At 43.4% G+C, this 26,407-nt stretch overlaps 2 protein-coding genes across 7 annotated transcripts in view; one reads left to right on the top strand and one right to left on the bottom strand.

The window, feature by feature from the left end:
• The window catches only part of NSUN6 (NOP2/Sun RNA methyltransferase 6), a 41,677-nt gene extending 34,608 nt beyond the window's left edge, over positions 1-7,069 (bottom strand). For 2 of the 6 annotated variants that reach the window (XM_030550422.1, XM_030550427.1), the window contains exons 1-4: positions 6,992-7,069; positions 3,915-4,014; positions 2,832-2,987; positions 831-910 (exon numbers count right to left, since the gene is read on the bottom strand). In XM_030550422.1, coding sequence (XP_030406282.1) covers positions 831-910; positions 2,832-2,987; positions 3,915-3,989 — 311 coding nt within the window. In that variant the 5' untranslated portion in view covers positions 3,990-4,014; positions 6,992-7,069. The other 4 variants (XM_030550423.1, XM_030550424.1, XM_030550425.1 and 1 more) reach the window with 4 other exon arrangements.
• A 1,533-nt stretch (positions 7,070-8,602) lies between these two features.
• Positions 8,603-26,407, top strand: part of ARL5B (ADP ribosylation factor like GTPase 5B) — a 32,463-nt gene continuing 14,658 nt past the window's right edge. The window contains exons 1-3 of the mRNA XM_030550414.1: positions 8,603-8,835; positions 24,223-24,283; positions 25,574-25,721. Of these exons, the coding sequence (XP_030406274.1) occupies positions 8,790-8,835; positions 24,223-24,283; positions 25,574-25,721 (255 nt within the window). The 5' untranslated portion in view covers positions 8,603-8,789. The remainder of the gene's footprint in view (positions 8,836-24,222; positions 24,284-25,573; positions 25,722-26,407) is intronic.

The following is a 26,407-nucleotide window of genomic DNA, read 5'->3' as shown; positions in this document are numbered from 1 at the left end:
TGGTACTTCAAAGAAGGATTTAAGGTCCGTGCAGGACAACCAATACTGAGGTACTGTCCAGCACTGTAAAAGAGAAACAGCAAATACCATAATGTAGTTTGTACACACTAGTATTGTTTATGACCCTATAGTTTACAAGCACACTTGACATAGTCTTGGTAAACTCAAAATTGACAATTGTGTGTAATTTTGAAGCATCATTATAAGAAAGATCATTTAGATTATCCTTCTAACTGTAAAGTCAAATTAAGCAATAGAAAAATTCAAAGAGGGCAAACAATGAGGAAACACTAAAGTTGTCTAAATGAAAACTAGAAAAAAAACAGCTTAAGTGTGAACAGTGTAGGACATCGGTGTAGGGGGATAAATGTGATCCTCGAATTCCTGTTCAACATTATCATTTACACCATTTTCCCTAAATACAGTCATGTGAGTTTTGTACATACAAGTTTTCTAACAGAGCAATACTGTGCACTACTGCAAGACCCTATACTTTGGAGCCCTGCCAAACAGTCCCTAGTTCTTCAAAAGAGATAATCTACTTCCTCCTAACATACTCTGCCACAGGGCAATTGCTGTAGGGAAAACTAATATGAAGTACATTATCATAAATGGAGAAAGAAAAGATCATGGTCTTTTAAAAATCAACAAAATTCTGAGGGAGTTTGAAAGATCAAAAATTGATGTTATCTAGGACAAGACTGTATATTTTGGCTTAATAAACACTTGCGACTTTTTAATGGTGTCTAAGTTATCAAAAATGATTAATGTAAAACGTATGATGAAACTCAGTAACACAAATTAGTTGTTAAAGTCTTAAAATTACAAACCTGGGTCCAATGACAGGAATAAGTAGGAGGTCCTGGAGTTCTGGGTGCTGAAGAACTGGTACACTAAGATCTTTAAACTGCTGTTGAATTAAAAAAAAAAAAAGAAAAAAAGAACATTAACAACAATGCTTTAAAAAGTACTTTATTGTTCTTGGAATTAATTATTTTTCAGTTTACACTTTATACCTGTGAATGGTAGAACAGTCTCCTGAAGTGATGAGAAGCTGAGAAATCCTACATTAGGAAATGCTGTATATTATAAATACTCAAGCTAAAACACAGAGATAAATGAGTACATTCAGAAATGCAAAGACCACAATAGGAGTCATTGACAGGATTCATTACAGAGCACAGGAGTGAGTCCTGAACATTCATGTGCTCCTGGAGCCTATTTTTTCTGGCACAAGAAGTCTAGGTAATACTACAAACAGCCAGACACACTATTACTAATAACAGACAAGAAAGGCTAAAATTAGATGAAGATTTGCTCAATGTATTCATGTGGAGATATTTCCTATTTGACATCTCAGATGCTCATTTTGATGGCTCATTTTAACTGAGATGTGAGAAGCTGTGGATGAGTGTTAGGGACCTGATTTCATATTAATCTGAAAAGGCTCTAAACTGAGTTGCCATTTTAAAACTGTTCCTAGATTTTCATAAGTGGTGTCTTTCCACACATCCCAAATAACTGGAAATCAGTGCACATCTTATAAAGAGGTATTTTCTCCTTCTAAACAAATATGTACGCTTTGTGATGTTATTAAAACAGGCATTAATGTTATAGCTTCTTTTTGGAGCATACCTTGAATTAAAACTGTTTATTATTATCATGGAGAAGCTAGCTGTATCTCTGTTTTTAGCAAAGCATTTTCCCTTACAAAGCAAAAAAAATTGACTAAAATATCTGTTCTAAATTCCTATAACGAGTTGTATGATAAAACAAGCATAACTTATTACCCTCCTCGGAGAAAGGTGGAGTAGCGTCAACTGCTTTTGCATTACAGAAACGTCTTGGCTCCTGTCATGCAGTTGCTGTCTGTAAACCCACCAACATCAATATTTTATTTATAGAAGAACCGGATCTTCTCAGAAAGACTGAAGAGATATCATAGGATATCTAAACCATTTATTTTCAGACCTTCTGGCTTACAATTAATTACCCCTGTCAGATAAAGACAGTCATAAAATAAATAGAACCAAAAAAAAATCCAAAAATTTACTAAACATCAAAGCATTTTCTGACAAGATACACCAGCAGGGGGGAATCGCTGAAGTTATTTGGATACTTGGTTTCTTTCAATTTCACACACTTCTTAAATAAGACATTGCAACATCAGTTCATTTTTCTGTCACCTTTTATTAAAAATAAGCTCTATACTTGTTGCATATATCTTCTCAGACTACTAGTTTCTATTTCTGTTGTCTTGTCTAGATTGCAGTGCCTTCCTTCTATGTTTGTAAAGCATTTAGCACAAAGCAGCCCAAATCCTAATTAGGGTCTACAGGTGCTACTATCATACAAATAATCCACAAATATTATGTGGTCCTTATTTATAGATTTTAAATTTCTGAAGGAATGTGCACGTTTTGAAAATGCAAAGTGAGAAATTATATTTCTCTGAATCAATTGCTGGTATTTTTTATTAGACCTTATCTACAACTAAACTCAAGTTCTTCAGAACTTTGCAAAAAAAAAAAGTCTCTCTTCTTCTCTTGATGAAAGCACCTTTGCTCTAGGGCACTCTGGGTATTTTAACTTCCTTTGATGTATCAGATATTGACTAGTATTGGACTTAACTCACAGACTCTACTTTTGTTTCCATTTGACTCTAACAGTGCTAATAGGATTTTCATCCCAGCACCAAACTGAAAGTAGACATACCCACCAAGTTTAGGAATTGTTTCCATTATTTCAAAAAAGGCTTTTGCAAATCACCTACAAAACCAGAAATCTTGTAGCTATCTTTAATAATAACCAGGATACAAAACTGCACAAACCTTGTGGATCTCTTCAAACAGCAGATTTTTCACTTGTTTCACTGAAGCCAAGTGAGTGTTAACTCTAACAGTTGTGAAAGCTGGAGGATGAGATAGACAATTTAACAGAGATTCATATTTCCTCTCTGCTTCCAGAGTGCCTAAAGCACTTATGAGCTAAAAGAAAAAAAAGATATATATTAATAGTAAACAGCTTCATGTAGTAGTGCTTGTTGTAGTCAAAAAGTTTAAATCAACTATTACTTTGTGTATGTCATGTAACAGACCCTCAGATGCTTGTGCAGCTCCCACTGACCTCAGTGAGAATCACATTCGCACACTTGAGGGCAGAGTCTGGCTGCTGGAAAGACCAGTCTATTTATTGAGCAAGAGTATTCTAAACAAGCTGATATTGGAACAGGCATTAAAATTAATCTTCATTTATTTGATATTGTGCTATTAAGTGGTATGCCTAGCTTGCTGTACAATGCAACAGGTATACAGAGACAAAACAAACAGAGTTCAACTCAAAGTTACTCTGTGGGAGGCGGGGTTTTTTTTTCCCCTGATAGGGGGATGGTGGTAGTGATGATTGTTCTTGGAAGACTTTAAAGAAGACTACAATTAGTAAATTGTGATACCCCAATATGAGTTTTCTTGGAACTTGTTAATTAACTAAACATTTATTAACAGTATATTCACTTATTAAAAATCCCAAAAAGTTTAAAAACAAAATTTCATATACCTATATTCATACTTTTAGAAATCACACATTAGACTAGTCCTTATAACTTCTAGATGAAATTAACAATCCTAGACCCCAATCCTTCAATGAGCAGTGTACAGCCTGACTCCTGAATCCACGCAGGACCACTGAAGTCAATGATGCTCTGCATGGAGGTCATTACAGGATCAGAGACCTTTGTTTAAAAGATTTAACTCTAAATACTAAAGATACACTTTTATTGTGCGAGGCATTTATCAGGAACTTCATGCAAAAAATAAAGTTAAAAGATTGTAAATGGCTGCACAGTTCAGCATTCAACCAATGAAAGGAAAATTTGTTTATACAGGCTGACTGGTTGCGTTTCCTTCATCACATACCTCCTTATTTCTAAACACATGCCCAAGGTATTCTTCAACTTCTGGTTGCAGTAATATTTTTGAAAAAGAAGACATTTTCCTTTAAAGTGCAATAGCCTTCCTGGTAAACAACAGCAATAAACGTATTAATGTTTTCTTTATTAAAGATGTTTAATTTGCATAATTCATAATAATCAAATGAAAAGGGTTGAAAAAATCAGATTGTGTTGTGTATGAGTTATTCAACAGTACCATAAGAAAATATATGGGACAGTCAGAGGCATATAATTAGGTGAGTCATGTGGCATGACACTCTCTCCTCCAGGTTTCTCACCAATGATTTCATGAAAACAGTAAGCAATTTTTCAAAACACTGATTTTTTTTTTTTAAGTATTACGGCTCACAGTAAAGTGAATGGATTTGAAATACTTACTAAAACCCAGTGCAACTTTTTACAAGATGTATCCCTAAATTATGAGCAGTAAAGAGTCCTGTGGCACCTTATAGACTAACAGACATTTTGGAGCATGAGCTTTCGTGGGTGAATACCCACTTCGTCAGATGCACGACGAATTTATAATTCATATAAATTATGAGTTATGGTGGTGTTTGTACTGGCTAGATCAAGAGTAGGCAACCTATGACACGTGTGCTGAAGGCTGCAAGCAAGTTGATTTTCAGTGGCACTCACACTGCCTGGGTCCTGGCCACCGGTCCGGGGGACTCTGAATTTTAATTTCAAATGAAGCTTCTTAAACATTTTAAAAGCCTTATTTACTTTACATACAACAGTAGTTTAGTTATGTATTATAGACTTCTAGAAAGAGACCTTCTAAAAACATTAAAATGTATTACTGGCACGCAAAACCTTCAATTACAGTGAATAAATGAAGATTCAGCACACCACTTCTGAAAGGTTCCCAACTCCTGGGCTAGATGGTGGAGTTATACTTTCATTCAGAATTGGAAACATAGCTCAGGACACACCTACAGTGCAACTGTTAATTGTATTTTAAAATGTGTTAATTAACTATTCGAAATTGCATTTTACACACAGACTTAATTTTAACAATCTGATTATTCCATTAATAAATTGCTTGCCACATAAAGGGACCAGTGATGATAAAAAAAAAAACACAACTTCACATTCATGTAAATTGTTTTATCACAACTACAAAGATAAAGATACATCCTTTAATTAGTGGGGAGGACTGGAGAGGGTTACACAGCAAATGGTTTTAAGATACCATTCTGTAGAGGTTCAGGCACCTAAGAAAGAAATGCATGGGACTTTTGGCACTTAGGACAGCATCTAAAATGTCTTGGGTTTTTGTTTGTGTCAAGGAAGCAGTTGAGGTTTTTGGTATAAGAAAGGTGATGCACGGGCAGAGGAGACTAGATTTGGTGGGAGTGTAAGAGAGGGGTTGAATTGCTCATTCCCAATTTTAGCAACCCTTGAAATGAATGAGTGCTAGATACAGGGATGCAGATCCCTGTATCTAGCACTATGTCCCCAGGACCAATAAGCACACTGCCTTGATGTTTCTACTAAATTTAACCACCACTGAAAGTTAATGTTTCAATTTAAAGTGTCATCAAATGTTAGCATTAATATCTTAGGAAGTGTCACACTGTCTCATCTCCAATCTAGTGTTTCAGAATGTTTACGAGTAAGTAAAGATAGGGGACTTTTTTATTTATGTAAAAGAAGTCTATTCATCATGTTTCAGTTTTGAAGCATGATGAAAATACTTATTTAAAAAAAAATCTTTTTTAAAAAACAGATTCTCAAAACACAATTAAGCACCAATTTAAATCAAATCTGAAAACATTACTTGTAGAACTCAGGTCTCCACTTAATAGTATTACAGTATGAACATTGTACATAAAGATGTGGATATTAATATTTTCACAGTATAAGTGACCTAAAACTTACAGATGCCTCCACAGAAAAGTGGTTTCTTTTCAGCTCTTGTAAATCTTTCATATTACACTGGCAAAATGGTTAGCTTTCACCCCCTATATGTATGGTATGGATCGCATAAATTCCCTCCAAAAAGGGCCAAAAAAGTAACCAAAGATTCACTTAGTTAATATCAAAATGTGCAGCTATAGTGAAACTGCTCAGCTATGTGACAAGATAGAAGTGTTTGGACTGGCATGTAACTAGTTACATAGCTATTTTTATTTTTGTAATCCCTTACAGGCTATTTGTTCAATGGCCAGGTTTTCAGGCACCTGAAGATGCAGATAGGCAACAAGTGGAATTTGCAGAAGTGCCTTGATGCGGCAACTCCCATGTAAATCAAAAGGGAGGAAGTCTCAGTGTTTATCTGCCTCTTTAGGTGCCTAAATACCTCTAAAAAGCCCAGTGAAGAGGGAAGTGTCCAGGACAGTTCTTCCCGTCCAGACTACGCACAGCAAGGCCCTCCGTACAGCGAGGTGTGACTGCAGGCGGGGCACCCGTACCCCCACTCGGGCGGCTCTAGACATTTCGCCGCCTCAAGCACGGCGGTATGCCGCGGGGGAGGCGCTCTGCCGGTCGCCGGTCCCGCGGCTCCGGTGGACGTTCCGCAGACGTGCCGAAGCGACCGGCAGAGCGCCTCCCGCGGCATGCCGCCCCAAGCACACACTTGGCGTGCTGGGGCCTGGAGCCATCCCTGCCCACACTGGCGCTACCCAGGCCAGTACTGCTAAAGCAGGAAGGATTTTCGGTACCCAGGGCACCGGGTAACACTAACGAACTGCAGCACGAAGCGCCATTCTCCCCCCCCTCCTCCCCGGCTCTTGGTCACGTCCACACTCCGGCAGCTCCGGGGACACCTACTCCACACCGGGCCGCGCGCACTGCCCGCAGTGGCTCTCCGGACAGGGCTCCGCACCGCGGAAAATCTGGGGCCTGGGGGGAAGGAGGCGTCTGAGACGGCTCGCGGGTGGGAAGCACGTCCGCCCCGGTGAGGAGGCTCCAGCCTCCCGACCGCGCTGGGCCCCTGCAGTGTTGGGCCGGGGATTCCTACTGCCCCTTGGCCAGCAGTGACTAAGGAGCCCCCGCGGCAGGCCTCCAACAGCACTCTAGGGCCCGGCACTCCCGCCCTACCGTCAGCCTCAGTCCCGCCTCTTCCGGAGGACGGCGGGACACTCCGTCCATAGCGTCGCTAGGGATTGGTCAGCTGCGCTCATCGGCCGCCAAGCTGACGGTTACCCTGGCAACCAAACACCCAGGCGCGCGCAGACGCCGGGAAAGGGTTGGGGGCGGAGCTGAATTTTAATTGTGGTGGGAGATGCTCGCCTGGTCATTCCCACCCCCTCTGCCCCTGTCAGCGAGAACCAGACGGCGCGTGATGTCCGCGAGCGGTGCCGCCCATGGCGTGGGAGGGCGCGAGGGTGCCGCTCGGTTCAGCGCCATTTCATAGGACAGGCACTAGGGACAGGGCTGGCTGCTGTGGATTCATGAGACCCCTAAATCGTCCCTTTGGCATCCCTGGGACAACTCACGGGTCTGTAAAGCCCGCCACACATGGAAAGCTCTGTCCAAGCATTACCAGAGCACTCCCCACCCCCTAAACTTTTTTTTTTTAGGTGCTTCACAGTCTTTCCCCCTAGTAATAGGAGTAAGAACCAGCCAGGCGGCAGCCCATTGAATGCCTCACGAAAGTAGCTATACGGTTTTTTGACGTAGCTATAATTCTCTATACTGCACTGCAACCAAGGAACCAACAAAATCAGCTCGTGACCTTTTCAAATGTTTTTTATCCTGTGATATAGGCCCTGGTGCCTGTTAAAACCTGGCTCTCTTTCACAGGGGGACTGCAGGAAGGGGCTGCGGCTGGAGAACTAGCGAAATGGTGACTGACACCCGCTGAAGGGAAAGGGAGCCGCTGAGGGGACGGGATTTTGTCAGACAGTTTAAAACTTCGTTTTGTTAACACGGATCCACCGCCAGCAGCACTATTCACGTTCCCTGCGCAGAACTGGGCCGTGCGTGTGCCCAGCACCTCGGAAGCCCAGTTCCCTGCTCTGCATTTTCCCACCTGCAGTAGCGCTGCAGTTACCGCCCTGTCTTCCTAGCTGGGAGCCGTGTCTGTTACCCGGGGGACGGGCCGCTGGGGCTTCGCGTGAGGCGCTCAGTCTCCGAGCCCGCCCATTGCCCTGCCCCCAGCGGAGCCCCACTGACCGCAGAGGGGGGCAATAGCCGGGGTGGTACAGCAGCCCATTTAAAGCAGCGCAGGCTTCCCGAAGGAGTAGGGGGAGGGTGGGGTCCCCTGAGGCTCCGCTTTGCCATCAGTGCTTCTATAGCGCGATGCCAACTTTTCTCAACCTAGCGCCAAACATTTCCCAGATTTGGTGAAAAATTCCCAGATAAGGTATTTTTCAGTGCTTCTGTAGCCTGGGAAATTTCCCCAAACCTGGGGATTTGTGAGTAAAACGTTTCAACCTGGGAAACTGGGAATTTTCATTCAAAACATTTTATTCTAAAATTCCCAGATTTGGGGAAATTTCCCAGGCCCTAGAAGCGCGGTTTGCCATTGGGCAGTAGCACCGCGGCCATGAAGAAAAGGCAACACCAAGCCCCACGGGTGAGGCTTACGCCACGTACCATTTTTGCACGTCAGGGAGGACGTAATGTGCGTAATGACGTTATTTTTGGGCCACGCAGTGACGCACGGCGGTCGCGGAAGGCATTGGTTGCAGCGGCTGGCTGGGGAGGCGGGGTAGAGGGTGGCTCCGCCTACTTGCCTTTCTGGGCTCTGTCCCTTGGCTCGGGGCCAGCTGTAGCTGCTGCTTTCAAGTCTCCAGCACCGGCTGGTGGCGTCCGTGCGCTTTTGTGTCGTGGGGACGCTCGGAGCGTGACGTCCTCCGGCCGCGGGACGGGCCCGTCCCAGCCTAGTCTAGCCATGGGCCTGATATTTGCTAAGCTGTGGAGTTTCTTCTGTGACCAGGGTGAGCAGCGTCCGCGGGGGGCGGGGCTTTGCCGGCTTGCGGGGGCCCGCTGTGATGGAAACGGACGCCCCTCGAGTGTTGAGGGAGCAGGTGGGGGGGTAGCTCTGTGAGCTGGGGGGAGGGGAGTGTGTGTGTGAGAAGGGGGGTCGTAGGCTGGCATTGAAAGAGGGGTCATCCGGAGGGGGGGGGTCTCAGGCTGGAATTGAAGGGGGGGACACCCGAAGTTGGGAGGGGGTCCTAGGCTGGCATTCAAGGGGGGAACGTCCAGGGTTGGGGGGTGGGGTCGTAGGCTGGCATTAAAGGGGGGAGGTTGAGTTCAGTGGAGGGTGGTCAAATGCACCCTATTCTTTCAAACTTATTTTCTCATCGCTGCAACAGCAGAGGCTTTCAAGGTCTCACTAGCTAGGATTCCCCTCTCCTTCTGAGTCCTGTTCTGTGAAACTGTGCATCCAAACTGCAATCAGCTGGGAAACAGTGCTGTTAAAATAATGTAATGTTGGCTGTGTCAAATTGAAAGGGTCCGAACTTTCCAGTTGGTGTCTTTGCAAAGTAAATTGTCATGGGATAAGAGGGAAGGTTCTGCCATGGATTGGTAACTGGTTAAAAGATAGGATACAAAGGTTAGGAATAAATCGTCAGTTTTCTGAATGGAGAGAGGTAAATAGTGGTGTCCCCCAGGGGTCTCTGCTGAGACCAGTCCTATTCAACATATTCATAAATAACCTGGATAAAGGGGTGAACAGTGAGCTGGCAAAATTTGCAGATGATACAAAACTACTCAAGATAGTTAAGTCCCAAGCAGGCTGCAAAGAGCAGCTACAGAAGGATCTCTCAAAAGTGGGTGACTGGGCAACAAAATGGCAAATGAAATTCAGTGTTGATAAATGCAAAGTAATATGCAGTGGAAAACATAATCCCAACTGTACATATAAAATATTGGGGTCTAAATTAGCTGTTACCACTCGAGAGAGATCTTGGAGTCACTGAGGATAGTTCTGAAAACATCCACTCAATGCTCAGTGGCAGTTAAAAAAGTAAACAGAATGTTGGAACTCATTAAGAAAGGGATAGATAATAAGACAGAAAATATCATATTACCTCTATATAAATCCATGATATGCCCACATCTTGAATATTGCTTGCAGATGTGGTCGCCTCATCTCAAAAAGGATATATTGGATGTGGAAAAGGTTCAGAAAAGGGCAACAAAAACTATTCGGATGGAATATGGAACAATTTCCATATGAGGAGAGATTTAAAAGGCTGGGACTTTTCAGCTTGGAAAAGAGATGGCTAAGGGAGGATACAATAGAGATAAAATCATGACTGGTGTGGAGAAAGTAAATAAGTGTTGTTTATGTCTTCTCATAATACAAGAACTAGGGGTCACCAAATGAAATTAATAGGCAGCAGGTTTAAAACAAACACAATGTACGGTCAACCTGTGGAACTCTTTGCCAGAGGATATTGTGAAGACCAAGACTATAACAGGGTTCAAAAAAGAATTAGATAAATTTAATAGAGGATAGGTCCATCAATGGCTATTAGCCAGGATGGGCTGGGATAGTGTCCATAGCCTCTGTTTGCCAGAAGCTGAAAATGGATGACGGGGAATGGCCGATGGATCACTTGATTACCTGTTCTGTTCATTCCCTCTGGGGCACCTGGTGTTGGCCACTGTTGAAAGACAGATTATTGGGCTAGATGGACCTTGGTCTGACCCAGTGTGGCCATTCTTATGTATGCTTAGAATTGGGTTTACTTTTTTTTTTTGGTCCATGATCTTTCCAGCACCCATAAAATATCACTTTCAAGCATAAAATTGCTGACAGGCAAAATGTGAGTGGTGTTAATTCTATAAAGCTTGTATATACATATTTAGTTAAGGGTTAATGCCTCCTTCACCTGTAAAGGGTTAAGAAGTTCACCTAGCCTAGCTGACACCTGACCAGAGGAACCAATGGGGGAACAAGATGTTTCAAACGGAAGGAGGGAAGTTTTCCTTTGTTTCAAGTCTCAGTTTCAACCGGAGTAAAAAAGATCAAGGAACCAGCCTCTTATCAGAGTAGTAAGTTTTAGAAAGGGATAAATAAGTTTGTTTATTTTCTTTGTAACTTGTCTTGGTACCATTAAGGGAATTATCAAAATTGGGTATTTGTGTATTTTTTTTGTGTAACTAAGTTTTTGCCCAGGGGAACATCCTCTGTGTTTGGAATCTGTTGTCTGTGAGAGTAGCTGGTATGCTACTCTCTCCCAGAGGGTTTTCTTTTACCTTTTTTTTTCTTTAATTAAAAGCCATTTTCTTAATGCCTGATTGATTCTTACCTTGTTTTTAGATCCAAGGGGGTGGATCTGGATCCACCAGGCGTTGGTGGGAGAAAGGAGGGGGGATGGTTAATTTCTCCTTGTTTTAAGATCCAAGGGGTTTGGATCTGTGTTCACCAGGTAATTGGTGAAGTCCCTCAAGACTACCCAGGGAAGAAGGTAGTACTTGGGGGAGAGGGGGTGGCAGTAATACCGGGTCTAAGCTAGTAATTAAGCTTAGAAGTGTCCATGCAGGTCCCCACATCTGTACCCTAAAGTTCAGAGTGGGGAAGGAACCTTGACATAGTCCCTTAACTTTGGGGATTCCATTTTAGTAGTGTGAAATGGTTGCACATCTCTGATGCTGATTTGTTTTTATTGCTCACAGTAAGCAGTTTTTCAAGTCTTGTTTGGTTAATTGTTTGACTTGGTTGAAAGGTGCTAGTTTAATGTGTTTGCTTGGTTTTTAAATGCCATGTAAATAAAAATTGCAAGACTGTAATAAGCTGTTGTAGTGAAGAGTGTAGTTCTTACCCTTAACAGAAGTATCCATTTTTGAGGCATAGGTTTATAAGGCTTAGGGTGAAATCCTGATTCCATAGAAATTGATCAAAACTCCCGTTGACTACAGTGGGGTCAAGATTTCACCCACTGAGTCATTAAGATACCTTAAATTGTGCCTAATCAAAATGACTATTTGCTCTGCATGGTTCATCCTAACCTTTTCCCAGAAAAACAGTTTATTGGTAAGGCTCAGTTTTTGTGTCCGATATTTTTAGTATAAAGTCATGGACAGGTCACTGGAAATGATCAAACATTCATGGCAGCCTGTGACCTGTACCTGACTTTCACTAAAAATATCCCTCACACATGTATTTTAGCAAAGTGTTCTCAGACTAGTGTATATATATGGAAATACACATTTTAATATACTGCTTAATGTAAAATGTCTCTGATCACTAACAGATAACTGTATTATGGTGGAGGTGACTAGTTTAGAATATTGCATTATTATTGAAAGGTAAGAGAAACCAAGCATGTATTTAGGAAAAACAGGAAATAAAGTTATGATATTGAGTTAGATAATATTGTGATGAAAATAGTATGTAAAGTTTGCACAGCATGTTTAACTTAATTCTGTCAGGCACTATTCTCTTCTAAAATGTGCATTCAACTTAGCAACAGTGGTCTAGCTGTGGCGGGGCCCAAGCAGCTGGACCTCCTTTCTCCTGCTCATAACCAAAAGAAAAAGGAGACATTCAGTGAAGCTAATGGCATGTCTACACTACAAATTTAAGTCAACTTAAGTTGACGTACAGCCACCACAGTAATTAAGTCAGTTGTCCATGTCTAGACCAGAGTCCTTGTGTTGATGGAATGTGTCCTCACTAGCAGCTCTTGCATCGATGCAGAGAGCAGCGCACTGTGGATAGATATCCCACAGTGCAACTCGCCACAGGTGGTTTTAGGAACAGTTTGCAATGCCTCATGGGAACAAACCATTCTTGCACCGGTGACTGGGAACATGGCTTGAATGTCACTTGGTGCAGTTTTCTTCCTCTCATGATTTCATCTGCATCCCATAAGATTTCATGCCTTTTTTGAATAGGCTGGCATAACCGCATATACACCATCTCTAGAGAAACAAGGACTCTACACAGCTGTGCACTGTTGTGGTGAGCGTTGCAAACCACGCGCACCTTATCCTTCAGTATTTCCAGAGCTGCGAGAGAAACTGCCGTGTGGAACATGGCAGTGTCCTTCAAGTAACAATGCTGTAAGCCATGGAAAAAAACCAATTAATGGTTGCTGTTGGCAGTTGTGCAACAGCTGAATATGGTGGAGCACTAGGTCTGGTCCCGAGAAACAAGCATTGACTGGTGGTTTCACATTGTTATGCAGGTATGGGGTGATGAGCAGTGGCTGCACAACTTTTGTATGCACAAGGTCACTTTCTGGGAATTGTGTGCAGAGCTCTCCCCAGCACAGCAACACTAAAATGAGACTTTCTCTGACTGGAGAAACGAGTGACAGTTGCTGTCTGGAAGCTTGCAATGCTACCGGTCAGTGGGGAATCAGTTTGGAGCTGGGAAATTTCCATTGGGATTGCTATGATCCAAATATGGAAGGCCATTAATTGCCTTCTGCTAAGAAGGGTTGTGACTTTGGGCAATGTTCAGGAGATACTGGATGGTTTTTCTGCAGTGGGGTTCCCTAACAGTGGTGGGGCGATAGATGGCACGTACATCCCTATCTTGGCACTAGACCACCTTGCTACAGAGTACGTAAACAGAAAGGAATACTTTTCAATGGAGTTGCAAGTGCTAGTGGATCACCGGTTGTGTTTTGCTGTCATTAATGTGGGGTGCTCTGGGAAGGTGCCTGATGCTTGCATCTTTAAGAACACAGGCTTGTTCAGAAAGATGCAAGCAGGGACTTTCTTTCTGAATTGCAAAATCACCGTTAGAGATGTTGAAATGCCAGTATTGATCCTGGGACATCCAGCCTACCCCTTACTCCTGTGGCTTGTGAAGCCATACGTCAGACACCTGGACAGGAGCACTTCAACAATAGGCTCAGCAAGTCCAAATGGCAGTTGAATGTGCTTTTAGCTGTTTGAAGGGTCATTGGCACAGTTTGCTCACTAGGTTAAACTTCAGTGAAAAAAAGTTCCCATGATAGTAGATGCCTGCTGCATGCTTCATAATGTGTGTTAAGCAAAGGGAGAGAAGTTTCCACAGGGTTGGGGCGGGGAGGTGAATAAACTGTCTGCTAATTTTGAGCAGCCGGATACCAGGGTTATAAGAGCTCAGCATGGAGTAGTGCGTCTCAGGGAAGTTTTGAAAACGTATTTTATTAAGTGACGTATTGCTTTTCTATTTTGTGCGTGTCAATAATCTGAACATTGCTGTGGCTGCTATGTGTGTGTAGTAATGTAACGGTGGAAATACACTTCTTGCTTTTCTCTGTCAATGACTCCCAGCACTCGCCAACTAGAACTTCTAGAGCTGCCTCCCAACCTACTGCTGGAGAGACAACCCCACACTTCATTCAGATCCTGGCCCCTCCAAAGGCACTACGGGGGGGGGGGGTGTACTTAATGCCTGGGAAATGGGCAGCAACCCACCAACTCATCCTTCATGGAGGGCCACCACAGTGGTTGTCATGACTGAGGGGAGTGTGACCTACTGCTTACAATGTGGAGGGAATGGGAGCCAGGGCTCCTGGGTTCTAGCCACAACTCCAGCTCTGTGTGAACTCGTTCACCCCCATGCCTCATTTTCCCTATCCCTCCCTCCTCCCCCCCCCCCATGCTTTGAATTCTTAAAGATTTCATTTTTAAGAAATGGGCTTTTATTGTGCGCGCACACACACGTAAACAGAAATATGTGACATAGACTTAAACCTTGGAAATAAAGAGGGGAAACACATTCATCTTCTGTTCAGAAACACACCGGCCTTACACTGATGCATGACAGGCATGTGCGGCTGTGATTCTGTTCACCATCGCCCAGGGTTGAGTGGAAAGGATATTGCACTGGCCCCCCATGCCTATGTGTGTGAGGGGGGAATGGGGAATACAGTGATGTTGGAATACTGTTCTGCATGGGCCATAGAGTTTAAGTTGTCTCTCCTGGAGGTCAACCAGACACCTAAATATGTCTGTCTGTTCCTTCAGAATCCCCAACATCTCCTGCTGCATGCCACACTTATTCTCCTGGGCTTTTGTCCTGCTCATAATGTCCATTTTTTATCTGTAGGAGTAATCCTCCACACCCTCTGGTTAGTGTCCACTGTCCCAGAGGCATTCGTTATCTCATTAAACATGTCATCGCGCGTTCTCTTTGGCCTTCGTCTTATCTGGGAGAGCCTCTCTGATGGTGTGAAGGAAGAGTTGAAGGCCTCAGTTTCAGCTGTAAAACATGCAAAGCACAAAGGAACAAATGTCAGTGCAGACCCAGTATCCAGTGCAGATTTACTATATAAAAATCATTCCCCAGAATCCACACAAGTGTGAAGCAGAACATTTTCATTTCTACAAGATATTCATTGAACTGGTTTGCAGTCCCAGCCGTGATGAGTACAGCTGAGGGACAAGGGCTCTGGAATGTCTGTGGAAGTGAGGGGCACTGTGGAAGTGATGGGATCGTCATGGCCCAGGGGCATGCCCCTACTCTTGTTAACATGGGCATAGTGTGAGACCACCGTTCCCCCTCCCAGACTGTAAGCCTTGGCAGGGGAATCGCTGGGGATTGCGTGCTATAGCCACCACAACATATTTGTTAATTCCCCCCCCCCCATAGCTGCTGCTGCTCTCTGGCATCCAAGGCACCACGCCATGCGCAGTCCAAAAGCTGGATCCAGGCAGAGGTAAGCGCCTACCATGGAGCCCAAGCTGCTGTGGGGAGGACCAGATCTCCACCTGCTCCGGGCAGAGATATGGAGTGCCTGAGAGCAGTCCCTCGGCCCACGACCCTGCCTGAGGCTTGCAGTTTGTGGGGGAAATGTTGACCCCTGCCACTCAAACCACAGCCAGTGGGCAGTCATGCCCATCCAATTCCAATGCCCCTGTCCCATGGGCACCCCAGGTTCTGGAGCTATGTGGGGGCAGGGAAAGAGGTGAAAAATAACTGGGCAGGGGCACACAGACACTAGTGTTTGCAGCTTGAGCAATTGAAATGAATACTACCACAGTCTCCTGTAGATCCCCTAGCTGATATTATACTCTTGAGGGTAACAGAGACAGCAAGGGAATAGCTGCTGCATGCATCCAGGTACAGGGCAGGTCCTTATGCTCCTATGCTGTGAACTGTGGTGATACCTGCCAAATTAATACTGGAGTGGCTTGGGAAAATGTCCTCCTACAGTGGAAGAAATAAGGCAGCCCTTCAGAACAATTTCCACAAAGGATTGAGATCTCTACAAAGGATTCCCAGGACATCCCCGTATACGTAATTCTCAGGGTACTCTCTGCCTCGCTGGTCCAGACAACGAGAATCAGCTGCTTTACCTCCACTGGGTATTTAAATAAAAAATATCAAATAAGAATGTGATCCCACAATATTAATGCTAGATGCATACTCACTGGAGGTTCCTTCTCTGTCATCACACATGGACACATTGCCTTTCGACAACTGGCTGGACTGCTCTGGGGTTACAAACAGTTTGTGACTCTCCAGGACAGTGGATCCCCTCCTTGCCTGTCTCCCATCTTCTTCTTTCTTCCTTGTCCAACACCGCCTCCTCAGTCTTGCCTGCAGTGGCCCAAGACTCCAACTCCGAGGTATCCATGTGGCTCTTTGGGGTCATGGTAGAGTCACCACTGCGTATAGCATGCTGCAACTTGTAAAACTGTCATGTCTACAGTGCTGCACCAGGGTGACTGTTTGTCTTCCTTGCCTTCCAGTAAGCCTGATGCAGCTCCTTTACTTTCTCTCAGAACTGTTGCCGATCCCTCTGGTAACCCTTCTGCAATATACTCCCAAGAGATCTTCTCATAGATGTCCATATTTCTACAATTGGATCTGAGCTGTGTCTGGACAGCTCTTCTCCTCATACACTAAAGGGATCCACCACCTCCTGTGTATTCCAGGCCAGGAGTGATTTTGGAGCGTGGAGCTGGTGTGCTCAGCTGGGCAGACAAGCTTTCCACTGCGAACAAACAGAAAATGGGGAATTCAGAGTTCCCAGTCCTTTAACGGGAGGGGGGATGTTTCCTGTGTACCTGGATGCTGGGCAGGTGAGTTGAGAACAGTGACCAGAGCAGACACAGTAGAGCATTGTGGGACTCTCCTGGAGGTGAGTTAATTTGACATAAGCAATGCCGTGTCTGCACGGTCACAACGTCAACTTAATTATATCGACTTATGCATACACCTCTGGCGAAGGTGAAGTAATTAAGTTGATCTAGCATGTGAGTTACATCGGCCGGAGGGACCTGGTTGTGTAGACACAGACCCTATTAGGTCTACTTAAGCTGCCTTATGTCAACCCAACTCTGTAGCATAGACCTGGCCAGGGCCGGCTCCAGGCCCCAGCGTGCCAAGCGCGTGCTTGGGGCAGCATGCCGCAGGGCGCGCTCTGCCGGTTGCAGGGAAGGCGGCAGGTGGCTCCGGTGGACCTCCCGCAGGTGTCCCTTTGGAGGGTCCGCTGGTCCCACGGCTCCAGTGGAGCATCTGCAGGCACACCTGCGGGATGTCCACCAGAGCCGCGGGACCAGCGGACCCTCTGCAAGGACTCCTGCGGGAGGTCCACCAGAGCCGCAGGACCGGCGAGCGGCAGAGCGCCCCCCGCGGCGTGCCGCCGTGCTTGGGGCGGCGAAATGGCTAGAGCCGGCCCTGGACCTGGCCTCAAAGATGGCAAACTTAAAATGGCTCAAAGGAAATAATTTGTCACACTGCATAATTGGACTATGTAACTCATTGCCACATGATGGCTTCTTATTAAGTCTAATGAAGTACCATTCTATTATAATGGGCTGCATCTATTTGTTCCTTATATAGTAGATGTAATAAATATTTAATAGTTCTAGTTGAATATTTTTAAGAAAAATTATTTAACTTTCATAAAAATTAAAATTCCAAGGCATATCAAAGATAATACTTTGTTATAAATCTAATGAGTATGTACCATTTTTTCAGAGTAAGCTGTAGCTTTCTATCCATATGATGTTCTCATAGACTCATAGACTCTAGGACTGGAAGGGACCTCGAGAGGTCATCGAGTCCAGTCCCCTGCCCTCATGGCAGGACCAAATACTGTCTAAACCATCCCTAATAGACATTTATCTAACCTACTCTTAAATATCTCCAGCGATGGAGATTCCACAACTTCCCTAGGCAATCTATTCCAGTGTTTAACTACCCTGACAGTTAGGAACTTTTTCCTAATGTCCAACCTAAATCTCCCTTGCTGCAGTTTAAGCCCATTGCTTCTTGTTCTACCATTGGAGGCTAAGGTGAACAAGTTTTCTCCCTCCTCCTGATGACACCCTTTTAGATACCTGAAAACTGCTATCAGGTCCCCTCTCAGTCTTCTCTTTTCCAAACTAAATAAACCCAATTCCTTCAGCCTTCCTTCATAGGTCATGTTCTCAAGACCTTTAATCATTCTTGTTGCTCTTCTCTGGACCCTCTCCAATTTCTCCACATCTTTCTTGAAATGCGGTGCCCAGAACTGGACACAATACTCCAGTTGAGGCCTAACCAGCGCAGAGTAAAGCGGAAGAATGACTTCTCGTGTCTTGTTTACAACACACCTGTTAATGCATCCCAGAATCATGTTTGCTTTTTTTGCAACAGTATCACACTGTTCACTCATATTAAGCTTGTGGTCCACTATGACCCCTAGATCTCTTTCTGCCATACTCCTTCATAGACAGTCTCTTCCCATTCTGTATGTGTGAAACTGATTGTTCCTTCCTAAGTGGAGCACTTTGCATTTATCTTTATTGAACTTCATCCTGTTTACCTCAGACCATTTCTCCAATTTGTCCAGATCATTTTGAATTTTGACCCTGTCCTCCAGAGCACTTGCAATCCCTCCCAGTTTGGTATCATCCGCAAACTTAATAAGCGTACTTTCTATACCAACATCTAAATCGTTGATGAAGATATTGAACAGAACCGGTCCCAAAACAGACCCCTGCGGAACCCCACTTGTTATACCTTTCCAGCAGGATTGGGAGCCATTAACAACTACTCTCTGAGTACGGTTATCCAGCCAGTTATGCACCCACCTTATAGTAGCCCCATCTAAATTGTACTTTCCTAGCTTATCTATAAGAATATCATGCGAAACTGTATCAAATGCCTTACTAAAGTCTAGGTCTATCACATCCACCGCTTCTCCCTTATCCACAAGGCTCGTTATCCTATCAAAGAACGTTATCAGATTAGTTTGACACGATTTGTTCTTTACAAATCCATGCTGGCTATTCCCTATCACCTTACCACCTTCCAAGTGTTTGCAGATGATTTCTTTGATTACCTGCTCCATTATCTTCCCTGGCACAGAAGTTAAACTAACTGGTCTGTAGTTTCCTGGGTTGTTTTTATTTCCCTTTTTATAGATGGGCACTATATTTGCCCCCTTCCAGTCTTCTGGAATCTCCCCCGTCTCCCATGATTTCCCAAAGATAATAGCTAGAGGCTCAGATACCTCCTCTATTAACTCCTTGAGTATTCTAGGATGCATTTCATCAGGCCCTGGTGACTTGCAGGCATCTAACTTTTCTAAGTGCTTTTTTACTTGCTCTTTCCTTATTTTCTCTTCTAAACCTACCCTCTTCCCGTAAGCATTCACTATACTAGACATACCTTCAGACTTCTCAGTGAAGACCGAAACAAAGAAGTCATTAAGCATCTCTGCCATTTCCTAGTCTCCCGTTACTGTTACCCCCTCCTCATTGAGCAGTGGGCCTACCCTGTCCTTAGTCTTCCTCTTGCTTCTAATGTATTGATAAAAAGTCTTCTTGTTTCCCTTTATTCCCATAGCTAGTTTGAGTTCATTTTGTGCCTTTGCTTTTCTAATCTTGCCTCTGCATTCCTGTGTTATTTGCCTATATTCATCCTTCGTGATCTGACCTAGTTTCCATTTTTTATATGCCGCCTTTTTATTTTGTAGGTCACGCAAAATCTCAAGGGTAAGCCAAGGTGGTCTTTTGCCACATTTTCTATCTTTCCTAACCATCGGAATAACTTGCTTCTGGGCCCTTAATAGCGTCCCTTTGAAAAACTGCCAACTTTCCTCAGTTGTTTTTCCCCTCAGTTTTAATTCCCATGGGACCTTGCCTATCAGCTCTCTGAGCTTACCAAAATCCGCCTTCCTGAAATCCATTGTCTCTATTCTGCTGTACTCCTTTCTACCCTTCCTTAGAATTGCAAATTCTATGATTTCATGATCACTTTCACCCAAGCTTCCTTCTACTTTTAAATTCTCAACAAGTTCCTCCCTGTTGGTTAAAATCAAGTCTAGAACAGCTTCCCCCCTAGTAGCTTTATCAATTTTCTGAAATAAAAAGTTGTCTGCAATGCAGTCCAGGAACTTATTGGATAGTCTGTGCCCCGCGGTGTTATTTTCCCAACATATATCTGGATAGTTGAAGTCCCCCATCACCACCAAATCTTGGGCTTTGGATGATTTTGTTAGTTGTTTGAAAAAAGCCTCATCCACCTCTTCCGCCTGATTAGGTGGCCTGTAGTAGACTCCCAGCACGACATCACCTGTGTTTTTTACCCCTTTTATCCTAACCCAGAGACTCTCCACACTTCCGTCTCCTATGTCCATCTCCACCTCAGTCCAAGTGTGTACATTTTTAATATATAAGGCAACACCTCCTCCCTTTTTCCCCTGTCTATCCTTCCTGAGCAAACTATACCCATCCACACCAACATTCCAGTCGTGTGTATTATCCCACCAAGTTTCAGTAATGCCAATAATGTCATAGTTGTATTTATTTATTAGCACTTCCAGTTCTTCCTGCTTATTACCCATACTTCTTGCATTTGTATAAAGGCATCTAAGATACTGGTTTGATCTTGCCTCCCAGCTTCGCCCTGACCCTCCTTTCTCTCTGCCATTATAGCCCGTGCTCCCTCCTGTTTCCAACCCATCTCCCAGGTCTTGTTCCCCACTTACCTGTGGGCTTTGCTCACCTGTCCCCGTCGAACCTAGTTTAAAGCCCTCCTTACTAGGTTAGCCAGTCTGTGCGCAAATAAGGCCTTTCCCCGCTTCGAAAGGTGAACGCCATCTGTTCCTAGCAGTCCTTCCTCAAATAGCATCCCGTGGTCGAGGAATCCAAAGCCCTCCTGGCGACACCATCTTCGCAGCCAGGCATTCACCTCCACGATGCATCTGTTTCTGCCCGGACCCCTACCTTCAACAGGAAGAATTGAAGAGAATACCACCTGCGCTCCAAACTCCTTAACCCGTACTCCCAGAGCCCTGTAGTCACTCTTGATCTGCTCAGCGTCACACCTCGCAGTATCATTTGTGCCCACATGGATGAGTAGCATGGGATAGTAGTCAGAAGGCCGGATAATCCTCGACAAAGCCTCTGTAACATCTCGGATACGGGCCCCTGGCAGGCAGCATACCTCCCGGGATGAACGGTCAGGGCAACAGATGGGTGTCTCCGTCCCCCTCAGCAGAGAGTCTCCAACCACCACTACCCTACGTTTCTTATCAGTGGTGGCAGCAGATCTCCCAGCCTTAGGGGTACGAGGCTTCACCCCCTTCACTGTTGGGGGTGATTTCTTCTCTCCTGTATCAAGAAGAGCATAACAGTTATCTTTTACCACAACAGGAGGGTTCGCAGCAGCGGTGGAGCACTGCCTGCTGCTAGAAGTAATCAGCTGGCTGTGTCCACCCTGAGCCTCCTCCTCCACTGGTGTGTCAGATACACCCTGAGGCATCTCCTCCTCCACTGGTGTGTCGGTAGTCCTGTCAACTGGGACAGCACCATCAGCTGTCTCCACATGAATACTGTCCAGGAATTGCTCATGGACATAGATGTTCCTCAGCCTGGCCACCTCCTCCTGTAGCTCTCCCACCTGCTGCCTGAGAGATTCCACCAGTAGGCACCTTTCACATTGGATGCCACCCCCAGCCTGGATATCAGTAAGTGGAAATTGCAAATTACAGTCTTTGCAAGCCCACACCAGAATCTGGGTAAAAGCATCCATGCTTTGGTGCTCTGTCTGGCTACAGGCGCAGGTGGAGGAGACAGAAGCAGTGCTGGCACAGGTGTTGCGGGTCCTCCTCACCATTGTAAGCTTCCCTCTGTCAAACTCTCGCTAATTCCCGTCTACAGTTCCCTGTCCGCTCCTCTCTGCTGTAAACAGAAAGATTTTTGATGTGGCTCAGGTTATGGGTTCAGGGGACCAATGGGTCACAGATGAGACCGACAAGGGACCCCCCCCTTCCTACTCCCCTTCCAAACTCCCTTGCAAAACTCCCTGTTAGCAGCTCCTGTTCGCTAAGCTCCCTGGTCCCTTGTGCGCAGCTTTATAAAGCCCTGGCCTGAGTGAATGCCCCGCCCACTGGTTAAGGTTCAGCCAATTACCAGAGGCTTCTAGCTTTCAAACCTTCCTAGTAGCTCCACCTCCAACTGCCAGCTACAGCACACGGTCCTTCAAACAAACAAACCAAACAGACTGACAAACACAAGCTCAGCACACAGCAAGTAACCCCCAAACACACACACAAACCCAAACACTGCAGACAGTCACTTACCCCACAGATGCTGTCTGTGCTCCTCCTTCACCTGGAGAACTCCCTTGCAAAACTCCCTGTTAGCAGCTCCTGTTCGCTAATTCTGAATACGTGGACTAAAATTTTAAATATGACTTGTTGAAGCACATGTTGGTACCCCCTAGTTAAGTTTGAGTTTTAATTCTATTGTAACTCTTCATCTACTCATGGTTCTGCTTTGTTTTGAACAGAGTAAAAATACCCTTTACTGTATTTTCCAATCCAACCTTGCACATGCATAGTGGAAAAATCAAAACAGAAGACTTGTGGTAACTTAACCTGCTTTGTAGCTCCCTTTGTTGTACAGTGGTTCCATAGTTTTGTACTGGTGACCCCTTTCACACAGCAAGTCTCTGAGGGCAACACCCCCTCCCCCCCAGTATTACAAACACTTTTAAATATATTTAACACCATTATAAATGCTAGAGGTAAAGATGGGTAGAGGCTGACAACTCACGACCCCACCCCCATGTAATAACCGTGCAGCCCCCTGCAGGGTCCTGACACCCCCAGTTTGAGAACCCCTGTCATTGTGGGTTTTTTTCTTAGCGTGAAGAAAATAGTTGCCATTTTAAGGCTATGAAAAGTCTTATCTATGTACAGTAGCATGCAAAAGTATTAATAAAGCATTTGGCATATCACTGTTTACTCCTGGGGAAATTTTGCACCACCGTGCATGTGCAGAATTCATGACCCCCCTGCTGAACCTCCCCACACCCAGACCCCTCTGGGGCAGGCTCAGGCCTTATGCTATGTCAGGATCGGGTGCAGCGTCACCACTGAGTCCATGTCCACAGGATGGGAAGGCTGCAGGGTGATTTCCCACCTTTGTGCTGCCAGTGGATTGTGCTCCCTACTGCCATGCTGTATATATTTATTGACAAAACTTACAGAATTTTGAATTATTGTGTGCAGAATTTTTAATTGTTTTGCGCAGAATGCCCTCAAGAGTAACTGTTAAGTAGTCAAGTGCTTGGGTTTCAGGAGTTGCAGTGCTAAGAGTAGAAAGTTCAAACTGAACTCTTCACTCCCTTATACTTACCCATTTAAATATAGTATCTTCATAGCCTTAAATAATTTATCAATATATGCAGTCGATAAAGTGAGGCATCTCATTCAGCCTATTTGGTGGGTTTAAATAGTATTATATGCAGTCTTTAGATTTGATTCAGTTGCAAGAAAATTAGTAGAGTTGCCAAGTTCTTCAATTTGCCAGGTGTAAATATTCAGCTCTAGTTTTTGATCTGTTTTTAGATATTACTAAAATACTGGTCATTCTGTAATTGTGTTCTTAACTTGAAATACTGATATTCTCACACACACACATCATTTCTTTTTGGCTTTCTTTGTAGATCTAAGTCTTAAATTACATAGTCTTCATATTTGGTTTAACTTCTGAATATAAAATGTACAAGATATTTCACGTTGACACAATCTAATCATTTTCATGCAAACTGAACATATCTAAAAACATTTGTCATAAGTACATTGGCAGAACCAAGTTTACACAGTCAACGTGCAGTCTCCATGTTCTTATGACTACTTTTTCTCAAGCTTAATTTTGTATTAATGCTACTCTTTTGCATGAAACAATTTTTTTTATCAATAATCATTCCTTTAAAATAAAACTTATGTCCCTTGTAAGTATAATAACTCTTTCTGGAGATACTGTTTTGTGGGTTTTTTAGTCAGGAATCTTCCATACTCTGTGCAGGCTGTTCACCTAAAACAGACAAGGCATCTTTGCCTTTTTTAATATCAGAAAAGTGGTTAATAGTTGGCTAATGGTATCTTTGGTTGCTCACAACAGTTCACCCCCTTTTTTTGCAGAACACAAAGTAATAATAGTGGGACTTGACAATGCAGGAAAGACCACCATTCTTTACCAGTTGTAAGTATGTGAGCTATTTAAAACTTCTGTTTGTTTGATACTTTGTCACAATTAATGTATAGGACCTGACTGAAAACTCTGGGGAACCCAGCTTAGCTTGTCTAAGGAAGGTATCTGTCATTCAATAATATTTTAGCTTTGTGTGTTCGTTAATAAAATAGATATAGGTGTTGAATTGTTTATAGTTGAGCTTCATATTAATCAGCTACTCAGCACAGAGTAGCACAGAGTGCTCTTGAGGACAAAGAATGAATCAGTAATCCTTCTGCAATTGAGATCTTTGGTAATTGATGAAATCCTTTCACAATTGGTTAAAGCTTCCAGAAGGAAACTTAATTTAAAATTCATATCTGCCTTTCTTTTTAGTCAGTTTGCAAAACCCACATACAGACCACTATTTCCAAAAGAAAAAAAAATTGTCATCTCCCCCCTAGTCAAAGGCATGTCTCTGGTGGAACTGACAGTTCCTTCAGAATAATACTTCATCATGCTGCTATGGCTCCTGCAATAGATGGCTATGGGTCTGGCGACGTCACTGTAGTTAAAATCAAAACAAACTCTTCCTTACCTCACAGGAGGGTATAGGATAAATCTGTAAATACTTGGGCAGTGCACAATTACTACGATGATGGAAATGGTATATACATTTAGATAGAAAGAAATTGTGTTTCCCCGAAACCTTTTCTTCTGTATTCTACATTGACAAAACAAATCACTGTTTTAAAGTTGATACTGAGGTATTTTCAGCTGGAGATACAGAATTTCTTTCGGAAGCTATTGTGAAATCAGACGACATTTAAATTTTCCAGGTGCTTTGACAACTTTATCTTCAGATTTTTCTAGCAAGATTCAAAAATACTGTCTTTAGTGATGGTGACCTGTTGGATCATGGCAGCGTTTGTTTTGAAACAAGTACAATTTTTAGATGGCTACTAATATTAACAAAATGTTAGCCAGATTTAAGCTTTACTTTTCTGTACCAGACATTCATGTATAATTGTATACATATTTATCTCTATCTACATTATGCAGCTAAAAGGGCAGACTCTTCACTCATTGATTGTAACTCATAAAATGCACCCAAACTGAATAAATCTTTCACACAAAAGATGTATTTATATAATCTTTAATAAAATAATAATGTTTCTTTAAAAGGACTGTTTTAAATAATTGCTTTACGGAAATAAAAAGGATTTACTTTCGTTATAACAAACTTGTCATGAGATACAACTGATACATCAAGATATTGCTAAAAACAATTTTTTGTTTGTGTGATGTTGTTTCCATTAGCTTAATGAATGAAGTGGTCCACACGTCTCCAACCATAGGAAGCAATGTTGAAGAAATAGTAGTAAAAAATACCCATTTCCTTATGTGGGATATTGGAGGACAGGAGTCATTACGGTCATCATGGAACACCTATTATTCAAATACGGAGGTATGTGAAGTTGCTCCCAAACTATAAAATAAAGCAAATAAATGTAGATTTCAGTCCAGATAGCTTGAGTGGAGATTACATTAATGGGATATGAAAGAATTTACCCATATGCGAGGACAGAATTTAGGCCCAAATGCAGTAGATGATATAAGGCAGTGGTTCCCAGACTTTAACAGTCTGTGAACCCCTTTAACTAAACTGTCAAGGCTCGCGAACCCCCTCCTAAAAATGAATATTCCCGAGGATTTTCTCCTTTACCTGAATATAAATTATAAAAGCAGTGATCTTGGAAATATAAAATTTGTTTTTATGGCATGCTTGTTACACACTATTTATTATTAATTACTGGTTATCATTACCATATTTTATTACATAATTAAAATGGCAGCACTCTTCCAAGATCTCACTTTCGTAGCTTGTATCACTTTGAATAAACCTGATATAAGATAAGGCTCCTATGTTTCATCAAGGAGTATCAGATGTGAAACAGCATGAAGGTCTTTAAGAAGCCAACTCAAAGAATTCCTCCTACACAAGCGTTCAGGTCTTGAGCAGTCCAGGCAAGCAACGTGCGTTGCAACAAAGCTTAAACTTGTTCTTCATAATAATTTAAAAAACAATACTAGCTGCCTATTTAATTTTAAAAACAGCAAAAAATATCCAACTTCCTTTCCATTTCTTGTAAG

The sequence above is a fragment of the Gopherus evgoodei genome, chromosome 2 (assembly GCF_007399415.2).
Source record: "Gopherus evgoodei ecotype Sinaloan lineage chromosome 2, rGopEvg1_v1.p, whole genome shotgun sequence".
NCBI lineage: Eukaryota > Metazoa > Chordata > Testudines > Testudinidae > Gopherus > Gopherus evgoodei.
Note: the sequence above shows the minus strand (reverse complement) of the source record. Positions and strands in the feature narration are given on the sequence as shown.